The sequence below is a fragment of the Candida metapsilosis genome (genome assembly GCF_017655625.1).
Source record: "Candida metapsilosis strain BP57 chromosome Unknown scaffold1, whole genome shotgun sequence".
NCBI classification, from domain to species: domain Eukaryota; kingdom Fungi; phylum Ascomycota; class Pichiomycetes; order Serinales; family Debaryomycetaceae; genus Lodderomyces; species Lodderomyces metapsilosis.
The window spans coordinates 2,227,848-2,248,365 of NW_027138159.1; the positions used below are offsets into that span (position 1 = coordinate 2,227,848).

The 20,518-nt window shown below is 37.8% G+C and overlaps 11 protein-coding genes across 11 annotated transcripts; 6 read left to right on the forward strand and 5 right to left on the reverse strand. All coding sequences in view use genetic code 12, as the record gives it.

Annotated features, from left to right (window-relative positions):
* Positions 1-19: 19 nt before the first annotated feature.
* Positions 20-1,975, reverse strand: GRS1 (glycine--tRNA ligase; the record flags this gene model as incomplete). Its single annotated transcript, XM_067689712.1, has 1 exon — positions 20-1,975. One exon carries the CDS (start codon positions 1,973-1,975, stop codon positions 20-22), a length of 1,956 nt encoding a protein of 651 aa, XP_067551034.1.
* Positions 1,976-2,397: 422 nt separating this feature from the next.
* On the forward strand, positions 2,398-3,123 carry I9W82_001012 (mitochondrial 54S ribosomal protein mL67; the record flags this gene model as incomplete). The annotated part of the gene is made up of 2 exons (XM_067689713.1): positions 2,398-2,425; positions 2,492-3,123. 2 exons carry the CDS (start codon positions 2,398-2,400, stop codon positions 3,121-3,123), a joined length of 660 nt encoding a protein of 219 aa, XP_067551035.1.
* A 467-nt stretch (positions 3,124-3,590) lies between these two features.
* On the forward strand, positions 3,591-5,504 carry I9W82_001013 (Zn(II)2Cys6 transcription factor; the record flags this gene model as incomplete). Its single annotated transcript, XM_067689714.1, has 1 exon — positions 3,591-5,504. The coding sequence occupies one exon, from the start codon at positions 3,591-3,593 to the stop codon at positions 5,502-5,504; it is 1,914 nt and encodes a 637-aa protein (XP_067551036.1).
* A 211-nt stretch (positions 5,505-5,715) lies between these two features.
* Positions 5,716-7,617, forward strand: SDH1 (succinate dehydrogenase flavoprotein subunit; the record flags this gene model as incomplete). Its single annotated transcript, XM_067689715.1, has 1 exon — positions 5,716-7,617. One exon carries the CDS (start codon positions 5,716-5,718, stop codon positions 7,615-7,617), a length of 1,902 nt encoding a protein of 633 aa, XP_067551037.1.
* Positions 7,618-7,747: 130 nt separating this feature from the next.
* On the forward strand, positions 7,748-9,094 carry RPT1 (proteasome regulatory particle base subunit; the record flags this gene model as incomplete). The annotated part of the gene is made up of 1 exon (XM_067689716.1): positions 7,748-9,094. One exon carries the CDS (start codon positions 7,748-7,750, stop codon positions 9,092-9,094), a length of 1,347 nt encoding a protein of 448 aa, XP_067551038.1.
* Positions 9,095-9,158: 64 nt separating this feature from the next.
* I9W82_001016 (DNA-directed RNA polymerase III subunit) lies at positions 9,159-9,746 on the reverse strand (the record flags this gene model as incomplete). Its single annotated transcript, XM_067689717.1, has 1 exon — positions 9,159-9,746. One exon carries the CDS (start codon positions 9,744-9,746, stop codon positions 9,159-9,161), a length of 588 nt encoding a protein of 195 aa, XP_067551039.1.
* Positions 9,747-9,882: 136 nt separating this feature from the next.
* On the forward strand, positions 9,883-11,662 carry I9W82_001017 (uncharacterized protein; the record flags this gene model as incomplete). The annotated part of the gene is made up of 2 exons (XM_067689718.1): positions 9,883-10,361; positions 10,576-11,662. The coding sequence occupies 2 exons, from the start codon at positions 9,883-9,885 to the stop codon at positions 11,660-11,662; spliced, it is 1,566 nt and encodes a 521-aa protein (XP_067551040.1).
* Positions 11,663-12,497: 835 nt separating this feature from the next.
* On the forward strand, positions 12,498-13,943 carry I9W82_001018 (uncharacterized protein; the record flags this gene model as incomplete). Its single annotated transcript, XM_067689719.1, has 1 exon — positions 12,498-13,943. The coding sequence occupies one exon, from the start codon at positions 12,498-12,500 to the stop codon at positions 13,941-13,943; it is 1,446 nt and encodes a 481-aa protein (XP_067551041.1).
* A 142-nt stretch (positions 13,944-14,085) lies between these two features.
* On the reverse strand, positions 14,086-15,663 carry CUE5 (ubiquitin-binding protein; the record flags this gene model as incomplete). The annotated part of the gene is made up of 1 exon (XM_067689720.1): positions 14,086-15,663. One exon carries the CDS (start codon positions 15,661-15,663, stop codon positions 14,086-14,088), a length of 1,578 nt encoding a protein of 525 aa, XP_067551042.1.
* Positions 15,664-16,640: 977 nt separating this feature from the next.
* I9W82_001020 (uncharacterized protein) lies at positions 16,641-16,974 on the reverse strand (the record flags this gene model as incomplete). Its single annotated transcript, XM_067689722.1, has 2 exons — positions 16,641-16,879; positions 16,947-16,974. The coding sequence occupies 2 exons, from the start codon at positions 16,972-16,974 to the stop codon at positions 16,641-16,643; spliced, it is 267 nt and encodes an 88-aa protein (XP_067551043.1).
* A 583-nt stretch (positions 16,975-17,557) lies between these two features.
* On the reverse strand, positions 17,558-17,880 carry I9W82_001021 (uncharacterized protein; the record flags this gene model as incomplete). The annotated part of the gene is made up of 2 exons (XM_067689723.1): positions 17,558-17,754; positions 17,841-17,880. The coding sequence occupies 2 exons, from the start codon at positions 17,878-17,880 to the stop codon at positions 17,558-17,560; spliced, it is 237 nt and encodes a 78-aa protein (XP_067551044.1).
* Between the last annotated feature and the right edge of the window lie 2,638 nt (positions 17,881-20,518).

A 20,518-nucleotide genomic window follows, 5' to 3' on the forward strand; every position in this document is an offset into this window, starting at 1 on the left:
CAAAAAAAAACTTCTATGACTACGACTCAAAAGCTTCAAGTTTAGAAGTTCCCTCGTCCCAAGAAACTTCTGAGTAAGTGATTTCCTTAATTGCGTTAATAACGTCCTTTATTGAACCTCTAACTTGTTTCGTGGAATCTCTTTCTCTCAAAGTGACTGACTCGTCCTTGACAGACTCAAAATCAATGGTAATACCAAAAGGAGTACCCAACTCATCATTTCTGGCGTATCTCTTACCAATCGAAGCAGAAAAGTCATCAACCTTGAATGGAATCTTTTCTTTTCTCAACACATTTGACACACTCTTTACAATTGGTTGAAGCTCTGCACTGTTTGACAAAGGCACCAATAACACCTTAGTTGGTGCAACAATTGGAGGAAGAGACAAAACACCTCTATCAGCATCGTCACCTCTAGCCCAGTACTGGTGCTCAAAAACGGAGTAGAGTATACGTCCAATACCGAAAGATGGTTCGATAACATTTGGAATGTATTCTCTGACATGCTCAGTTCTCTTTACCTTACCAATGTTGATGAGATCTGAATCTAATTCAACAGGGCCCTCGATACCTTTAATTTGGACAGAAATCTTGCCTTTTTTCTTCAATTCCTCACCCAAATCTTCCAATTCACACTGGGTTCTTTGTAAGAGCCATTTTTCGACAACTCCGGCATCCTTTCTAAACTTTGGTCCAAATTTCTTCTTTGCAATTTCAATTTCGAAATTTTCCACAACACGTGGTTCTGCTAATGGCTGTCTAACAACTAGTTTTTCACCAGTTCTTGCTGAATGGACAGACAAGTCGTAAGCAGATCTGTCAGCACAACCAACACACTCAATCCATCCATAGGATGTTTGTAATTCTGCATCCCAACAATCTGAAGCGTAATGGGCCATTTCATTGGACATATGCTGTCTGAATCTCAATCTAGAAGGGTCAGTACCAATCTTGGTCAAAAATAAGTAAATTCTAGCAATAAAGTATCCCAAAGTTTCGTTATCGACCATACCGGAGCTGACTGCTTCTCCAACACTTTTTTCTATGAGATCACTTGATCCAGACTCTTGAACCCCCTTAGGTAAGAACTTCAATTTCAAATCTTTCACAGTATCGAATTTTGGATGTGACTTGTCTTCTGGATCAACGAAATGTTCAATCTCAGCCATCAAGAATTCACGGACTCTCAACAATCCTGCTCTTGGAGCAATTTCGTTACGGAATGACTTTCCAATTGAAGCTGATGCAAAAGGCATCTTGTCATTGTTGAATTCTAACAATTTGCTAAAGTTCAAAAATTGACCTTGTGCTGTTTCTGGTCTCAAGTAGGCTTTCAAATTTCCAGATGGACCAATTGCGGTATCAAACATCAAGTTGAATTCAATTGGAGGTTCCAATTTACCTCCGGTTCCTGGGTTGGTGATATCAAACTTTGTAATCAATTCTCCCAACTGTGGGCCAGAGTATCCATCAATTTGAGCAAGAACATTCTCATATTCTTCAACGACTTTATCATCCAACTTCACGTGCTTAATTTCCTTGACCTTCTTCTTTCTCTTTTTCTTGTTTTCGTCGTCCTCTTCCTCTTTGACATTTTCACCTCTCGCCAACTTATCTCCTTTCAATCTAGATTCCAATACTTCTTCTACCAAGTGGTCAGCTCTAAAAATCTCACCACTTTTTAAGTCCTTACACATCCAGTCAGAAAATCTGTCAACATGACCAGAGGTCTTGAAAACTTCATATGGAGTCAACATAGTTGCTTCAACTTCCAACATATCCTCTTCCAAGATAAAGTGTTTTCTCCAAGCATCAATGATGTTGTTTTGGAACGCACAACCTGGAGGACCAAAATCGAACAATCCGGCAACTCCTCCATAAATTTCAAATGAAGGTGCATAAAAGAATCTTCTTTTCAATAATTGCTCTAAAGAATCCCTTGAGAATGGGACATTTGTCTCTTTTACTCCTGCCATTCTTGACACTCTTGATATATTTCTAATAAAGTTAACGGCTCTAATTTTGATATTTGTCAAGCGGAATATGACTAACAAAAGAAAATGACAGGCCAAAACAGTTTTTCCTCTTTCTTTTCAGGCCATTTCTGAAAAAAAAGTTTTTCGTACGGTTTACACGACAATCGGGAAGAGGTTAGCATAGAAGTTCTCTTCAGGTGTAGACTTGTGGCGATATATTCTTCTTGAAAGCATCTGGAATTGGTCGAGTGGCCAGATATACGAGCTACTTCATTCTTAACGCGTTTTATATCTGTTAAATTACCTCTTTGGCATTCACTTGTAACTGCTCTTCAAACCGACAAGAAAAGAAACAAAAAAAAAAAACGTTGAAGTGAAAAATTTCTATCTACATCAATACTCCTCAAAACCACTAATCCAACATGCCTATGCGTTTAAGAGCTGAGAAGCGTATGAGAAAGTTGCTTCTCGAGCAACTTAAGGAACGTCAACAACACGGTGCTAGGATCGCGCAAGGCCATAAAACTACAGAAGACTTGAAAAGGTTGAATTTGGGACCTCAAGTTTTTGTTTTCAAAAATTTATTCAGTGGTCAAATATTGTATTCTCAGGTGCCCGCTTATCACCAGGAACAGATAGATGCACAATTTCTCAATCCTAATTGGCAAAATAGAAAACCATCTAGAAGACAAGATTTGTGGAAGATTATGTGTGTTGCAAATTTTGACAATTACGAATATGCTACCGCAGCTTACCAAGGATTGCTTGATCTCAGGAAAGCTAGAGATATATCCCAAAAGAAGAAATCAAACGAACTAAGAAAAAAGAACGATGATGGTAATGTATGGTATTCAGGGCAATATAGACCAACTTATTCGCAAGAAGCTGTAGCTGATTTGGCTCATGTAATTGATGAATTTGAATTAGAGAAAACAAAATTGTTTTGGGAAAATGAATGGAGAAGAGGTGAAGATAAATATTGGAGAGCAGACCTTGTTGAACATGATAAGTTACCAGTTTTCAACCTCAAACACCAGACCGTTTTGTTGGATGTTATGAGAGCGAAAGCCGTTGAAGCTTTTGCTGAAGAGAGGGCGAAACAGGATGCCCAAGGTGGACAACAGAATGCAAATGCAGCATTTGCTTAAGAAATAGCATGTAAATAGAAAGAAATAAGCTTGAGAATATACATCCGACTCACAAATTACCGCATTAGGACTGATCACGTGAATTTGTTTTCCGTCTTGCGTGCGCTACAACACTAAACTGGAAAATGGAAACTGTGGCACTATCTAATGAACACTTACTTTCTATATCTACTAGATCTCCCTGCATCTAAAACCTTTCTCGGTTCATTACTTTGGAGGCGGGGTACTCCACACTTTGTTCTCAAATTGTGGGTGTTTCTCTCATAACTTCTATAACATCATCGGACCACAATTTTTTATTATTTTTTTTTTTTTCTTAAATGACCGCCACACTTTCGAAAATGAGGCCGCTCGGTTTCCCGCTAAAACAAAGACAGACGAGAAAATCAGCAAAAAAATGAGAAAAATTGCCGAAGGGAAAATTTTTCTGTCAGGTTATATATTCATCAAATTCTATTCCAAACGCCATGGACTTTTACTATAATAAGCTGATGGGTAACGGTACTGTTGCCAGTAAGTTTAAGTTGACCAACAAAGTGCAGTTGAACCAGTCGAATCTTAGAACACCGATAATTCCAAAAAGAGGTTTTGAAGACATGGAGAGCGCCGCAGATACAAAGGATACAAAAGAAAGCAACACCGAGGCAAATGAAGTCTCAGAAAGTACAGAGAGTTCATTGACTCATCATCCTAGTAATTGCAACCGATGCTATAGGTTGAAAAAGAAATGCACGCGGACGTTTCCCAAATGCTCTCATTGTGAAAGGACGGGGTCAGAGTGTGAGTATGTCGATAGGACCAAGAAGAGGAAGAAAACTGCTGATAGTGGTGCTCAACTGAGCAAATCAGATGGTCAGCTTATTCACATTGCAAGCGCTGACCCAGTCCAAACTGGAGTGGTTGCTCATAAATTAATATCCGTCTCGTCTTTGCTTGTTACAGATCAAAATGAAGATCAAGTGAAAAACAGGGAGAAATTCAAACACAAGAAGGTTGCCACTGCCGCTCTAGCGTCCTCGGCTCGTAGGGCTCGGGATAAAGAAAGAGACAACATCGACAAAATCAACTTTAAAACAACACAACAAGCAAGCACCTCAAATATTCAAGAGGAGTTTATTACCATGAAGGAGATAAAGGATGACAGCTTGCCCTTGGCATTTGCACTCAACTACTTCAACAATTTTGGTCACAAATACCCCTTTGTTAATAAAGATTTCTTTTTAAACAAGTTGAAAAGCATAGATTTCTCCAAGGATTCTATAGTCAACTTGGATATCTATTTGCTTTTAAGTATTGGGTGCATCTTATACGATGCCAAGATGCAAACTTCACATTATTCTGAATACTTTAAAACGAAGAGCATTTACAGTATTATAGATGTTTTGGATTTGTCGTTTTCTACTTACAATGAAGACAGTATTCACCTTTTATTGTTATTATCCATTTATGGTTTAGCATCATTAAACACTGAAATGGTTTGGAACTTGGTTGGGTTGTTAAACAGAGCAACTTTGAAATTTGATTTGTTCAACAAGCTTGATGATATACTGATCGAGAGAGTATTCTGGTCAATCCATAATCTAGACAAGGAAATCAGTCTCGTTGCAAATAGACCATCACAGTTCCCCAAATACGCTTATATTGAGAAGCAAGACATAGACAGTGTCCTTTATGAGGAGGAAAACTTGTCGCTTGTAAAGCATTATATTGCCCTTGGCAAGATTCAAGATTCACTAGTTGATGCTGTTTTGTCACATTCAAGAGAAAATCTAACCACTATATCCCACAACTTAGGATCTTGGGTTTCAAGTTTCACCAAAGATATAAGTCTAAGATATGTATCACAACCAAATTTGCAAGAATTAATCCCTTGGGCTAATATTCAAAGTTATTATATGCAAACAGTGATGGACCAAGTATCCCCAACCAAAAGCTTTCAATTCCCATCTAATTTTATATTTCACTCCTTCACGTCCTTGATATCTGCATCTGATAAATCCCTGGCAGCTGAGAATAAGCACAATACTAAACTTGCCATTGTGGCATCTGGTATCTGGTATGCTCAGCTTTTTGATGTTATCAAGCACAGCACTGACTCTTTAATTCATTTCTTGAAAGGAAATGATCCAGCAATTGGATCTAAAGTACTCGAATTCAATGAATTTCTACAGCAGGATTTGAATTTGTTAAAGTATATAAGAGGATTCCAATCATTGGTTCACCTTGAAGGCTATCAAAACTTGTCAACAAAGGTGAATGAAACAATCGAGGTATTGGAACACTTGAGTATTGTGTTGCTAGGGTTCGATGAAAATGGAGACAGCTCAAGTGTATTGAGTATTCTTGAAGGTGTTAAAGACAAGGTGGAGAGATCGTTTTAATTTTGTAATTTATATTTAAATGTATGTCATGCTGTATTTTGTATTTTTTTTTTTATTTTGCGTGAAAATGAGACCAAATCTCTGAAAAAATTGAAACCTTTGCAAGTTTTGAAGATGTATCCAATAACCATTCATAAAATCGCTTCCTTTGGAAAACAAGTTTTTCGGCATTGATTAACCTCAACTTATACGACACAGTATCACATCAGTCATGTACATCAATTGTATAGCTAGACGACTATTTTCCACCAGTTCACGAAGGTGTCAAATCATTGCTTCAAAGATCCAATCGAATGAAATAAACACTGGCAAAATCTTCCAACACAAGTACCGAATAATTGATCACGAATACGATTGTGTAGTTGTCGGAGCCGGTGGAGCCGGACTTCGGGCGGCGTTTGGTTTAGCAGAAGCTGGGTTTAGTACTGCTTGCATTTCAAAGCTTTTCCCAACTCGGTCCCACACGGTAGCTGCACAAGGTGGTATCAACGCAGCTTTGGGAAATATGCACCAGGATGACTGGCATTGGCATATGTATGATACGGTGAAGGGATCCGATTGGCTTGGTGATCAGGATGCTATTCATTACATGACAAGAGAGGCACCAGCGTCAATTTACGAATTGGAGCAATATGGAGTACCATTTTCAAGGAATGATCAAGGTAGAATATATCAAAGAGCATTTGGGGGACAGACTAAAGAATACGGCAAAGGAGGGCAAGCTTATAGAACATGTGCGGTTGCGGATCGTACTGGTCATGCATTGTTGCACTCTCTTTATGGCCAGTCATTGAGACATGATTGCCATTTTTACATCGAATTTTTTGCCATGGACTTGTTGATGCAAGATGGAGAGTGCGTGGGAGTGATTGCTTACAACGAGGAGGATGGTACTCTACATCGGTTTAGAGCACACAAGACAATTATAGCGACAGGTGGATACGGAAGGGCTTACTTTTCTTGTACTTCTGCCCATACATGTACTGGTGATGGCTATGCCATGGTTTCACGTGCAGGATTACCGTTGGAGGATTTAGAGTTTATTCAATTCCATCCGTCGGGGATCTATGGCTCTGGATGCCTTATTACTGAAGGAGCAAGAGGAGAAGGTGGATTTTTGATCAATTCTGAAGGTGAGCGTTTTATGGAACGTTATGCTCCTTCAGCTAAAGATTTGGCTTGTAGAGATGTTGTGTCAAGAGCAATTACTATGGAAATCAACGAAGGTAGAGGGGTTGGGTCTGAAAAGGATCATATGTATTTGCAATTGTCTCATATACCAGCTGCAGTTTTGAAGGAGCGTTTACCAGGAATATCAGAAACAGCCCACATTTTTGCTGGTGTTGATGTTACAAAGGAACCTATCCCAATTTTACCAACTGTCCATTATAATATGGGAGGTATACCCACCAATTGGAAAGGTGAGGTTATCACAAAAGACGAAAATGGAAAGGATAAAATTGTGCCAGGGTTATTAGCCTGTGGTGAAGCCGCATGTGCATCAGTGCATGGAGCCAATAGACTTGGTGCAAACTCGTTGTTGGACTTGGTTGTATTTGGTAGAGCTGTTTCTCACACGATTAGGGATCAGTTAATGCCCCATACTCCATTGAAACCTATGGATGCAACATTGGGGAAAGAATCAATTGAAAACTTGCATCGTTTGCGCACTGCCAATGGCTCGAAACCTGCCGCCGAAATCAGGTTGGATATGCAAAAGACAATGCAAAGAGGATGTGCCGTTTTCCGAACACAAGACACTTTGGATACTTGTGTTCAGCATATAAATGAAGTTGACAAAGACTTTGCTAATGTGAAAACCACCGACCGTTCAATGATCTGGAATAGTGATATGGTGGAGACATTGGAATTGCAGAATTTGCTTACATGTGCCACTCAAACTGCTGCTGCTGCCGCTGCAAGAAAAGAATCTAGAGGTGCTCATGCGAGAGAGGATTATCCTGAAAGAGATGATGTCAATTGGTGGAAGCATACATTGACTTGGCAGCTGGGATTTGGTGCTGATGTGAAAATTGATTACCGGGATGTTATTAAGCATACATTAGATGAGACTGAGTGTAAACCAGTCCCACCAACCGTAAGAGCATACTAAACATATAGATTTTGTTTATAGTGTTACCAAAAATTGTTTCGGGCAAAAAAAATTACATTTCCAATTTTTATTGCCACTGAATTGAAATTGAACATATACTCTTTTTCTCACTACCGAAACAGCTCCACAAATGCCACCACCAAAAGCCGATTGGGATAAATATGTTGCTCCTGCAGAGGACGAGGAGAAGGAGCAAGAAAAGATAACGCCATTGTCAGAAAGCGATATTCAAGTGTTGAAGACATATGGTGCAGCTCCATACGCATCAACTATAAAGCAAATTGAAAAAGATTTGAAAGATGTTGAAGAAAGAATAAAGGAAAATATAGGTATAAAAGAGAGTGATACTGGGTTGGCCCCTACTCATCTTTGGGATGTATTGGGAGACAAGCAGCGAATGCAAGAGGAACAATCTTTACAAGTTGCCAGATGTACAAAGATTATAGAGCCTGTGCAACAAGTGGTAACCACACCAGGATTGCAGAATGCCGATACTAGATCAAAATATGTCATCAATATAAAGCAAATTGCCAAGTTTGTTGTTGGGTTGGGAGAAAGAGTATCACCTACTGATATTGAAGAAGGCATGAGAGTTGGTGTTGATAGACACAAGTATGAGATTCAATTGCCATTGCCACCAAGGATTGATCCATCGGTTACTATGATGACTGTGGAAGAAAAGCCAGATGTCACGTATAGTGATGTTGGTGGATGTAAAGAGCAAATTGAAAAGTTGAGAGAAGTTGTTGAATTGCCATTATTGAGTCCGGAGAGGTTTGTCAAATTGGGAATTGATCCTCCAAAGGGTATTCTACTTTATGGACCACCAGGTACGGGTAAGACGTTATGTGCCAGAGCAGTTGCCAATAGAACTGATGCCACGTTTATCCGAGTCATTGGATCTGAATTGGTACAGAAATATGTTGGTGAAGGTGCTAGAATGGTGAGAGAGTTGTTTGAAATGGCAAGAACCAAGAAAGCATGTATTATATTTTTTGATGAAGTTGATGCAATTGGAGGTGCTAGATTTGATGATGGTGCAGGTGGTGACAATGAAGTGCAAAGAACCATGTTGGAGTTGATTACCCAATTGGATGGATTTGACCCAAGAGGTAACATCAAGGTGATGTTTGCCACCAATAGACCAAATACTTTAGATCCAGCATTATTGAGACCAGGAAGAATAGATCGTAAAGTTGAATTTTCATTGCCTGATTTGGAAGGACGTGCCAACATTTTCCGTATTCATTCAAAGACAATGAGTTGTGAGAAGGATATTAGGTGGGAGCTAATATCTAGATTGTGTCCTAATGCCACTGGTGCCGAGTTGAGGTCTGTTTGTACAGAAGCTGGTATGTTTGCTATTAGATCGAGAAGAAAAGTTGCTAATGAAAAGGACTTTTTAAAGGCTGTTGATAAGGTTATCAAGGGTAATTTGAAATTCAGTTCAACTAGTGAGTATATGCAATATAACTAGGGTGGAAGTATAATAGAGAGGAAAGAATGTGTCGTAAATTAAACTTCTAAATATTATTTTGTAATTAATCCCACCATGAGACACACCCGAGACCTGATAATTGACAAGATGCAATTATACTATACGGGGGTAACTTATTAACCGGCTCTTCAATCCCTATAGCTTCATTCGAACTCTTTGGTTTAACATTATAAAACACTTCTTTTTCAACCTTGAATCGAATCTTTTCATCAACATCAATAAACAACTCAGTATCAGCAGAGTTCCAAACCCAAGCCAGTTCACTTTCTCTATACTCGCAATCCTCAAATAGATAATCAGCAGGGATCCAAATATCATCGAAAAACTCCAACCTTACTTTGATTCCAGTCGCTTTACATTCCGTCACCCAACCAGTTAGGACTTCACCTACAAATGGTTTGAATACAATGCATCTGAACCGCACTTCAACGTAGGACCCACCGTCTCCTGGTTTTAGTAGTCCGTCTTTGATGTCGAGGAGGTCCCAGATTGTGATGATGACGCCTAGTTTTGGGATTACCTTGTTGGCGTATTTCTTGTTGAGTTCGTCGGTTATTGCGTGTTGGATGGGGATGTTGAATGTGTGGGGTGGGATACGTATTAGATCGTTGATTTCTGATAGTATGAACATGGATGACAGGGAGTGGATGAACTGGGTAGTAGATTGAATTGATGTGGGATGAGATGGAGGATTAAAAGTTGGCAAAAAAAAAATAAAAAGAAGAAATGTCAATTTGAAATTTACTTTGCTTACAATATCATACACAATGCCTCCTAAATCATCTTCATCATACAAGGTTACTAAGCCACAAGTGAATGTATTAGATGGAAAACATATCAGTGCCAAAAAGGCAGCAAGCTACCTACATTCAGCTCGTCAACAACATCAGAACAAGAGCAGTTCTTCCTCGAGCAGCAACAACAACAACAACACAGGATCCACCAAGGAGCCATCCTGGGACCCAAAACATTTCCGATTATTCGTTGGGAACTTGGGTCCAGATGCAACTGATGATTTACTACGTGGTGCGTTTAGTAAATACAAGAGTTTGAGTAATGTACATGTGCCTATGAACAATGGCAATAGTAAAGATAGGAAACCTAAAGGGTTTGGGTTTGTTGCTTTTGCTGATGCTGATGATTATTTACAGGCTTTTAAGGATATGAATGGGAAATATATTGGACAGTTTCCTGTGCAATTGAAACGTGCTGAGTCGAAAGTTCCAAAGAAACATAAAGGGAAAAGGTGAAAGAAAAGACGAGAAAGAGAAAGAGAAATTTAAAATTAAAAGAAGACAAAAAAAGAAAAAAAAAATTTGGTGATGAAAAAATCAAACCTTTGACCTCAGACCCAACTTGTGCTTAATGTATCGCGTGGGGTTTAGAAATTTGCTTATAGGGGTGCGCCCTGTTACAGTTTCGCCTATACGATGTCGTTTGATCCCACTAACATTTACCAGATTCAAATCACATCTACCTCAATCATCGAATAAGAAGCAAGATGTGAACAAGAACAAGAGTAATGATGATGCTCAATTACCTACTGATCCAACTACCACTGGGAAACAATTACCATCTAAAAGTGAATGGGAACATTTGAAATTACATATTCCTGGTGAACAAACGCAAACCAATACAGTTAAAGATCGAGTACCCAAGTTCCCATTGGGTAAAGAAAATGTACCTACGTTATTACCAAGACCTGGTGTTCCACAAGTTGGTAAACAATACACTTTTAAACAAGTAATTAATATACTTAAAAATAAGAAACAACCAGAACTCATATATGAAAGTGAACCTCATCGATTATATTTTTTGGGATGTTTTTGTTTATCAATAATGTTTACCATATATGCTTGTGTTTTATTTGAATGGGCATTTTGGATCTCACGTGCAGAATATGAAGAAAATGAAAAAGAAGAGACGAATCAAGCATTGAGAAATAGAGATTGGGCCCTTTCTTTAGCAATGTATTTGTTACCATCGCTCACTATGTTTACTGCTGCTGCTGGTGCGATTATTTTCCCCACCAAGTTGGTTAGAAGAATGTGGTATTTACCTGGACCTAAAGAGTATGTCAAATTTACTTCACATCCATTGATCCCCGGAAGACCAACACCAGTGTATACTGTCCCATTGGAAAACTTGAGTCGTCGTAAAACAGCTCGTGTTTGGACTGGTAAAGGATTCTATGGTACTTCAGATAAAGGGTTTTTCTTTTTTGTTCTTAGAGAGAAGGTTTCTGCAATGAAGCTGAAGAGTTGGATTATTGATAGAAAGGGATTTTTTTGGTCTGATGGAAGAGTATTTGATTATTTATTTGGTAAGGAATCATTACAAGAAGCAGAAGCTGGAGTACCTTATGATGAACAAGTTGGTATAATTAATCGTGAAATGAAGAAGAAGAAGGAAAAATTGAGACAACAACATGGTGTATTTTGGAGAGCTAAGTTGATGTTGGGTGAAATGAAACTGGATGTTGGTAAAGTAAGTGGATATTTAAGTGGAGATAAGAAATCTAATGAGAGGAAGAAGTTACCAAAGTGAGAGACTAACTGTGTGGCTTGTATATAGATAACTAAATATTATTTTGGTCTTGGTCCTGTATAGAGAGATATAAAAAGCGTTTTATTATCAATGAGGTGTAAGTAGTGTATATAAGTCATATTTTTAAATGTAAAAATTAACATACCTTGTTACTGTTTGTATACACTCCTATTATCTATTTATTTATTTATTTATATAAAGAATGTTATTATATACAGTACATGCATATTCCCCTCTTTCAATCATTTCTTTTTCTTTCTGATGTGTCTTTCTACTTTCTACTAGCTCTACATAATTTATACCTAGCAGATAGATACATAGACTGATGATAGTCTTCTAGTTACGAATTGATTTTGTATTGTAACTATAGCTTGTAGTGTGGATTTGAAATTACGTGTATTTTTGTGTGTCGTGTACAAAATTACAAAAAATAATTAAAACAATGCATTATACATTACATTTACTTAGATAGAAATTTCCAAATATTAAAAATAAGTTGTTAGTTTCTCTTGTCCAATTTCTATTTGTATTTTTCGTTCTTTCTTTCTTTGCCACCCAACATACACACAGATTTTACTATTTCTATTTTACTATAAGAGATAGTTCAAACACATATATCTGTATATACACATACAAATATAACTATCAATTTGATAACAGAAAAGAATATCTCACCATATTTCACTTAGTTGTATTGCTTTTTTTTTGCCAATTTCATTTTATTTGAAATTTTTAAATTTAAAAATTTCACGCATTTCGTCATTTTTTTTTTTTCAATCTCACCAACACATTATATACACACATATCTAAACGATACAGATAACACAATAAAGTCATGGTGTCTACTACTACAACTGTAAGAAAACACACCAATACACCATCTCCCAACAACACTAAGGATACTACCACTACCACTCACAACAAAAGAAAATTAAACGAGTTGGGTGATATTTCAAACACTCCTTCTCGCAAACAACAAAAGCAACAACAACAACAACTGCTCAATGCTCGTCGTCATCACAATAATACTCATAATTCATGGCAACATCGACAGCGACAACGACAACAACAACAACAACTGCTGAACCATACGAACTACCTAAATGATAAAGATGTCAATATTACTACACCAAAAGGCAAAAAATCAGCTTCAACTGCTACTCCTGATAAACCAATTACTAGACTGAATCTGAAACATAATCAATTGTTGGTACAAGAAAAACACAATCAAGGTGTAAATCAAGAGGAGCAACAAGCACAACAACAACCTCCTTTGAAATGCAAAATTAAACGTCATTTCCACTCTTCTGATAGCCAAGAGAATTATACACATCAAACTCAACAGTATCATTGTCAAACATCGCCATCACCCACTGATATATCTTCACCACCAGCTATGAACCAGGAAGAAGAGTATATGTTGCAAGAAATCACTAGAAAACCACACCGGTTCAACGATACAACAACACCACCTTCTGATAACATTGACAGTGAAGATGGTGTTGATCAATCACACCAGGGTTATCAACATAGGCGTTGCAAGTCTGTTACCTTTAAACTTCCACACGATGAAGAAAAAGGGTTTGAAAACTCACCTTTATTGACTCCAAGAAACGATGATAGTGATTTGGAAGAAGAGATATTAGCTAGGCAACAACATCAACACCAATTGCAATTGCCAAAGGAACAAGAACAAGAATTTTCCCCAGTATATCCCTCAACACCACCAGAATCACTTCAACACGAGGATGATCACGAAGAACAAGACCGTGTCATGAAGGATGTTGATGAGATTGAATCAACACCAGTTGAGCATGTGCTTTCCCCACCATCTCAATATCTAGCTCTGGAAGCTAAAACTGAATCACAAACACAAGTTGAAGAAGCAACTACTTTACAACAAGAACAACAAACCCAACAACTGCTGCTTTCTACTGATGTATTAACTGAAAACACTGACTATATTTCCCTTTCATCTACTTTACCACTACTTGAAAACCAACGTAACCAAATCCAACAAGAAATTATCCAATTATCTAAACTTAAAGCACAAATCAATACATCATCAAAAGAAGACACAATTGGATTTGTAACCAAGCTTTTACAAGGTGGAAATGGTGGCGCTGAAGCATTGGGATTACCTAAACCAACCCCAATTGTAACTTGTCCATATATACAATGGGAAAAATATCATCCTACTTTGGCTAACATATCACATGAATTGGAAATGGAATCAAAGAAATTGAATAAGAATGATACTCCATTTAAATTTGTCATTTGAGTATCCTTCTTCTTCCCCATTTTCATCTAGCTTGTATGTAAAGTATCATATATATATAACAACTCGAAATATAAAATATACGAAAAAAAAAAGCAATTTTCAGTAATTTCTCACTACAAATCCTATATAACCAACCATCAATTTATCCACTCTTCACCAAATTGTTATTCTCATCCTCATCATCACTATCATCAACCAGGAACGCATTGTTTGTAGTAGTGGCAGCACCTGCATCTGCTGTCTTGTTTCCACTAGTTGCTGTAGCACCTGATCCAGGTCCCTTTCTCGTCTCATCAACTACATCACTAGACATTCTTGGACGACGAGGCAAATTAGGAGTATGTTCTGGATCCTCCTCTTCCTCACCGGCTCCTTTACCATCCTTCTTCTGTGACGTAGCAGCAGCACCACCACTACCACCAGCTTTACCCTTTTTCTTCGCATCGTCCAACTTCTGAGAGTCCTTATCAGTAATGGTAATTTGATCCTGGAAATCACCAGTAATAATCTCAGGATCCTCATCAAAGCGAGTTCGATTATTCTTGTGTCTCCAATCATCATAGTATCGACCACCACCCAAGTTGCCAAAATTGTTACCGCCATCACGATGCGACTTGCTGCCAAATTGCTGACGTGGGGGTCTTCCTGATGATGGACGTTGCTGGTGACCTCCTCTACCACTTTGACGATTACGTCTGTCATCATCATCATCGTAATCGTAATCATAATCATCATCTGCTCGTTCGTATCTGCCTGCATCTTTATTGTTTCCACTGGCATTATCGAATTTCTTTGCAAGTCCACTAACCCATCCATTGATTGTTGTTCTTGCTTCTTCTAAGCCTTGAGTGAATGTCTCCTTAATAGTTTCAAACTCATCTGGCGATTCATCGAAATCATCATAGTATTCTTCACCATCTTCACCACGACGAACACGACGAGACGGACGTTCGCGTTCACGACTAGAGCGGGATCCTCCAGCAGAGACTCCTCCTGCGCCTCCTGCTGCTCCTCCACGACTACTTCTTTCCCCATGAAATTGTCTTTGCCTGGCCTTCTCCTCACGTCTACGTCTTTGCCTCTCATCCTCCAACTCAAACTCCTTTTGCAACTTACGAGCCAAAATCTCATCATCAGTAAACGTATGCGACGTATCACTAGGCGCTCTACTCCTCACTAACCCACTACCAAAAGCAGCACGTGGATTAGATGCAGGTTGATGTTGAGGATAAACTGGAATATCTGGTTTAAAAGTTGGATCCGATAAATAAAGCAATGCACCAAATGCCGGTTCTGGATTACCTTGTGAAGCAATTAATACGGCTGTGATTACCTTGTCGTCAGTTTGTGGGAATGCGTCTTTCAAGTCTTGGACTATTTGTTCGACTGGATCTTTGGGTCTTTTTGGCGGTGGTGGTGGAGGTGCAGACTCTGATGATTCTTCTTCTTCTTCTTCTTCTGCAGATGGTTTTGTCTTCTCGGTTGTAGTTACTTTCTCATCATCCTTGGAAGAGTCATTGTTAGCTGCATCTTTGTCATCAAGTGGGATATCTTCAATAGGTGCGTCTTTAGACTCCTTGGACTCAGACACCTCCTCCTTGTCTGTTACTTCGCCAGCGGCTTGCTTATCATCCTTAGCATCTTTCTTCTTTGAATCATCAATTGAATCCAATGGTTCAGCAGATACTGCTTTCAATTCATTCTTTTTACCTTTGGCCATTTTTTTTTTACTATCTTTCGAGTTGAGATTGTTGGAGTGTGGATTGCTTTGCTTAACTGTGTTTTTCTTTTTTTTTTTTTTGTGGCGGGGAGACTGACTCGCCTTTTTTTTTCGACGTCGCAATTTGGTCGGACTAAGGAAAAAGCCAAGCCGCACTAATGATTGCAAAAATAGGAGTAACAACATACTTGAACGGTATAGCTGTATGGATTGTAACATTCGTTCAAGCATAAGCATTTGAAGCAAGCTCTTTAAAGGTGATTCCCTCTGTGGTCTAGTTCCACGCCAAAAGGACACAGCTTTTACGGGAGATTTCAAATTGGTGTAATGCGGTAGCACTACAACTGTAAGATATTAGAAAAGTACTGTAGGAAGGAGGGAGTAAATTGAAGACTCTGCTTAGTGGTTCCGGAGTCCACCATTTGGAAATTCGGTGCTGGAGGTGGTGCAATTGCTAATCTTCTCCTAATTTTTGACACTTGCGCACGCCCCATTTCCATCAATATAAAAAACACTTCAATATCAATATTTTTTTTTTCACCATTTTATTCCCTTTCTTCTTTTCTTCTTTGATAGTATTTTTTAAAATAACTCCGACAATTGCTAGAGCTTTATATTTGTAATGAAATGTCTTAGATGAATATAGAGTGTGGACAGCGGAGGAATATCAAAAGAAGAGGTAGGGAGAGATCTCTCACCTTGGAAAAGAATCCGAAATGAATATTTGAATCTGATCACTATGGGATTCAAGTTCAACTTTTTTAAAGTTTGTTCATTTGCAGATTTTACAGTTATTCTATTAGTAAAGAAGTGTATGAGTCTACGTGATTTGCGTCTTGATTGTTCTTATTTTTCATTAATCTCTATGATACAAAATTTGATCCGACATATACAGACAGTCACACATGTCCTGTCGAGCAATTTTCAAATTGCCTTGCTTATCATCTCCCTTCACCCACAATGTCTTGTCTCTCCTATTACGACGAGGCAGTAGCCAACTCCTCCCTCCTTTGTTCCTTAGCCTGTTGCAATTCTTTTCTTCTTCTAATCAAATCCAAATTCTCACATTCTTCCCATGAATGTTTATCATGCTTACAACTAACCGATGAGTTGGCCGATTGTCTAATTAAACAAGTTTGATATAATGCAAAATAAGCAGCACATCTATCTCTCCATTTCAATGGAACTTTATATTTTTGACAATCATCTTCGGAAACTAAAAAGAATGGTTAGTAAAAAGAACCTTGTGAAGTTGAAAAGGCAAGAGTGCCTGATGCACATACGAAGTGGTGGGAACTGAGTTACTGACATCTGTGAATATATAAATATGTGTAGCTCTTTTGCTCTTGATTGAGTCCCTTTTCTTAGGTTTCCCTCACAAACTGAATTTTTTTCTTTGGTTAGTGGTAGGGTAGTGTATTTTGTTCAAAAGGTGTGCTTAAGCAGAGGACCAATAAAATTTGTTGCAAAGTCATACTCTATGTGCAGGTATACCAATCAGCACTGAAATGACTGCAAATCAGTATTCTAGCCAAGAAGATCTGCTAGACTAACATGGTAGAGTTAAGAGATGAAGCAGGTTAGTAGAAATTGAATTTGTTCGATCTCTACTTTCTGTAAATCACATCAAAAAGTGATGTGCTTTCTCAATTCTTTCATTTTAATAATATACATTGAAGCATTTATAAACGTAATGACTAGTGTATCAAGTAGATTCACTGGCCCCATCTCTGCTTCTCATCCCATTCAACAAGGGGGAAGCTTTTGTCCAAAAAGCCTTCTTCTCGATTTTCATCAATCACCACTCCTAGTGCATCTAAACTCACACTCTCTCACAACACATCATCCCTAACGAGTGTCACTCGCTTTGCTTTGTTATCACCAATACCTCAATCTAATGTTGATGTTCTTTGATATAACTGTCCAATCTTCCCTTCAATAAATAATACTGACACTTGTAAAATTCATCTTTGGTCTTGTTACAGAATGAAGTACCTTTATCAAGACACTTGTAATATTCAATCAAGTTAGAAGCACATTTGTCTCTGTAGTAAAATGGAACATTATGATCATCCAATTCTTGTTGGGAAGCTAAAAAAAGAGAAGAGCTATGTTAGTATGCAATAGCAAAAGCAAAAGGGGCCTTTCAAAGGCATTTGTAGAAATGTTTCACATACGTATAGATGATGGAAAAGTATAGCTTTCTGATGATCCCATGGTTTGTGAATATGTACAGTCAATGACAGTTGTTTAGCGTGGGTGTAGAATCATTTTTTCAATTCAAATTTTTTTTGTCTTTAATAATGTCGCGCTACCATAGATATTGAAGAAGGGTATCGATTTGTAGGGAAGTCAGGAAATGGTCTCCCAAAACCTGCTTGGCTTATATACCTGGTTTAGTAAATAGACCCACGTAGCAGCAACTGTAATAGGAAGATCCGTTTTCGAATTTGAAAGAATAAACTCAAATTTAGAAGAGCAACGAATCAATGTTTCCCTTCAGGTTAGAAGTACAACTGAAATAGATTCATGGTTGGGTACAGAACGCTTGAAAGATTATACTGAGCACTTTGGTTGCAATCAACCGGCATATCAATTAGAGTTTGCAGTTGCAAATATGTTTGCTGACTTTTTTTCGCACCAATTTATCATAAAATAAGTCACTTGCAACCTCCATCGTTGAGATGGTGTGAAAGGGTACGAACTCTTCTTCAGCCTTTGTTGCAATGATAGAAAAATTTGAATTCTGTGCTTAACTTTACACAACTGCAATCATCAAAATAGTCCTAGTATCTATAATCGATCTTACGTTTCAAGGGGGCTGTTGTGGGCAGCTTCACTAACAATGTCTAACCAGCTAAAAAAACCAGATCTCAAAAAAACCATGTTTCCAAACCATGCGTTTGTGAGCTATGTAGGTTTCTTATCCGTTGCATATCCGCGGCAATAAGCAAAAGGAAAACTACAATAAACACCATCTAAGTCGTGGTTTTTTGAGCACATTTACCAATTACAATCTTGCATTGTAGTACACGAAAATTTATCGGATGATTTTTTTGGTTATGAACTTTTTCATAATTGAATTATGCAAGAAGGCTTTCATTGTTTTTGAGTAAATCTTCTGCAATGGTTATGAGTATTATTAAAAACTATGCAGTAGAAACTCCGTATCTGCATATTTTTTATTTTAACTCCTGCAAGTACGGCAGACTCCTTCGAGTTGGTGCTTAATTGACAAAAGCAAGCCGTATGCATTGGCCCATTAGCCGAGGTTGAATTATATAAAATGAGGGGGTCATACAGCATGAGCGAAGGAGTAAGGGGGCAAAACTAATATTTTTTCAGTTACAAAGGTGCGTGGAGCTCAATGCGAAAGGCAGAATCAAAATAAAAAAGTGCATATCAGTCGGTATCTAAAAAGAGAATGCTCCAGATCTCTCTCTTTCTTAACCCATTTGGTTTCTTAAGCTCCTCTACGATTTGTAGAAATCAAACAGAATTAGAATTTTTTAGGTTTGCCCATCAAAAAAGTGTAAAAATAATCAAGCGCAAATTAAAACCAGCAAAAATAGAGATGGAAAACAGTTACAAAAAAAGACATAGCCTGTATAGTGAGTTATTTTTAGCACATCTTGCATACACAATTGCCAATTTCAAAAAGATTTTTAAAGTATTACAAAAAGCAAAAAGCTTCTGACAATATAGAACACAATAAACAAAGCAAACGTTCTTTGATAATCTTCAACTGTGAGATTTCCTATTTAATAACCTTGCATATATATCTTAAAACAATAACGAGTCTTGTGTCGTCGTGTGAAAGGTAAAAATTTGAAATTGCGCAAGGCTGTTTTTTGTACTGTATTTTCTATTTGCGGAGGTACCGAAGGGAAGGAGAATTTCGCCGCCTATGTTCAATGGCTTATAAGTGATATATGCAAGATAGGAGTTAAGGATCGAACCACCCAAGAAAAAAAAAAAAAATGAATGACATTATGACAGATCCAGTCTTCTTCATAAAGCTGCATCTGATTACTAATCCATTGTTCCAAACATTTCCTTTCTTTGCATAAAAATTTGTACTGTACTTCGTCGCCACGAGAAACTCCTTCAATCGGACCATTTCAATTTAATTGCATTAGAAATGAGTACAGCTAAGAGAGAGAGCTCCGCTTGCACAGCCCTTTTAACGCCGCTTGTTTTTGAGGCGTTGACGTGCTTTACCAAACTTTCTGTTCCTTTATCCTTTACCCGATATCGTACTATTTTTCAATATGAATCTTTTATTCTCTCTACACAAACTTGGATGGAATTGCTTTTTTCACTAGTTAGTATTCTCTGACACAAAATTGCTACACGTTGGGAGTATCTTTGCTCCAAGTGTGTGTTTGATTGAAAGGGTCGTGCTTGGTGGTGCTTTCTGTATAAATCACACCATATATCGATTTGCAAACAGCGATCGATATTGTTTTGGAAAGTGACGTAGGTGCTGATCTTTAGCCCATGGTGCAGCTTTCATATAAAAATTCTTATAAAACACAAACAAATTTTCTCTGTCTTTTCTAGTTTTGTAACCAAATCTGTAACCGTCAAAAGATATTTCATTTTGGTTATGAGCAGGAATATTACAAGCCTTTATTTTTTTTACCTTTATAAAGTTTTTAGTTAATTCAACGATTGCAATTACGAGAAATTCGTAGGTTGGATGGTTTTTTAGTTGATGATGATTACGTCATAGATTTTATCATTATTGATGACAGTTAAAAAAGGGTAAACCATGGGAGATAGGTAGCCTATTTCATCTTTATCTCCACATATTGTCTTCTACCGGAAGAGAGATTTTCCCTGCATAACAATA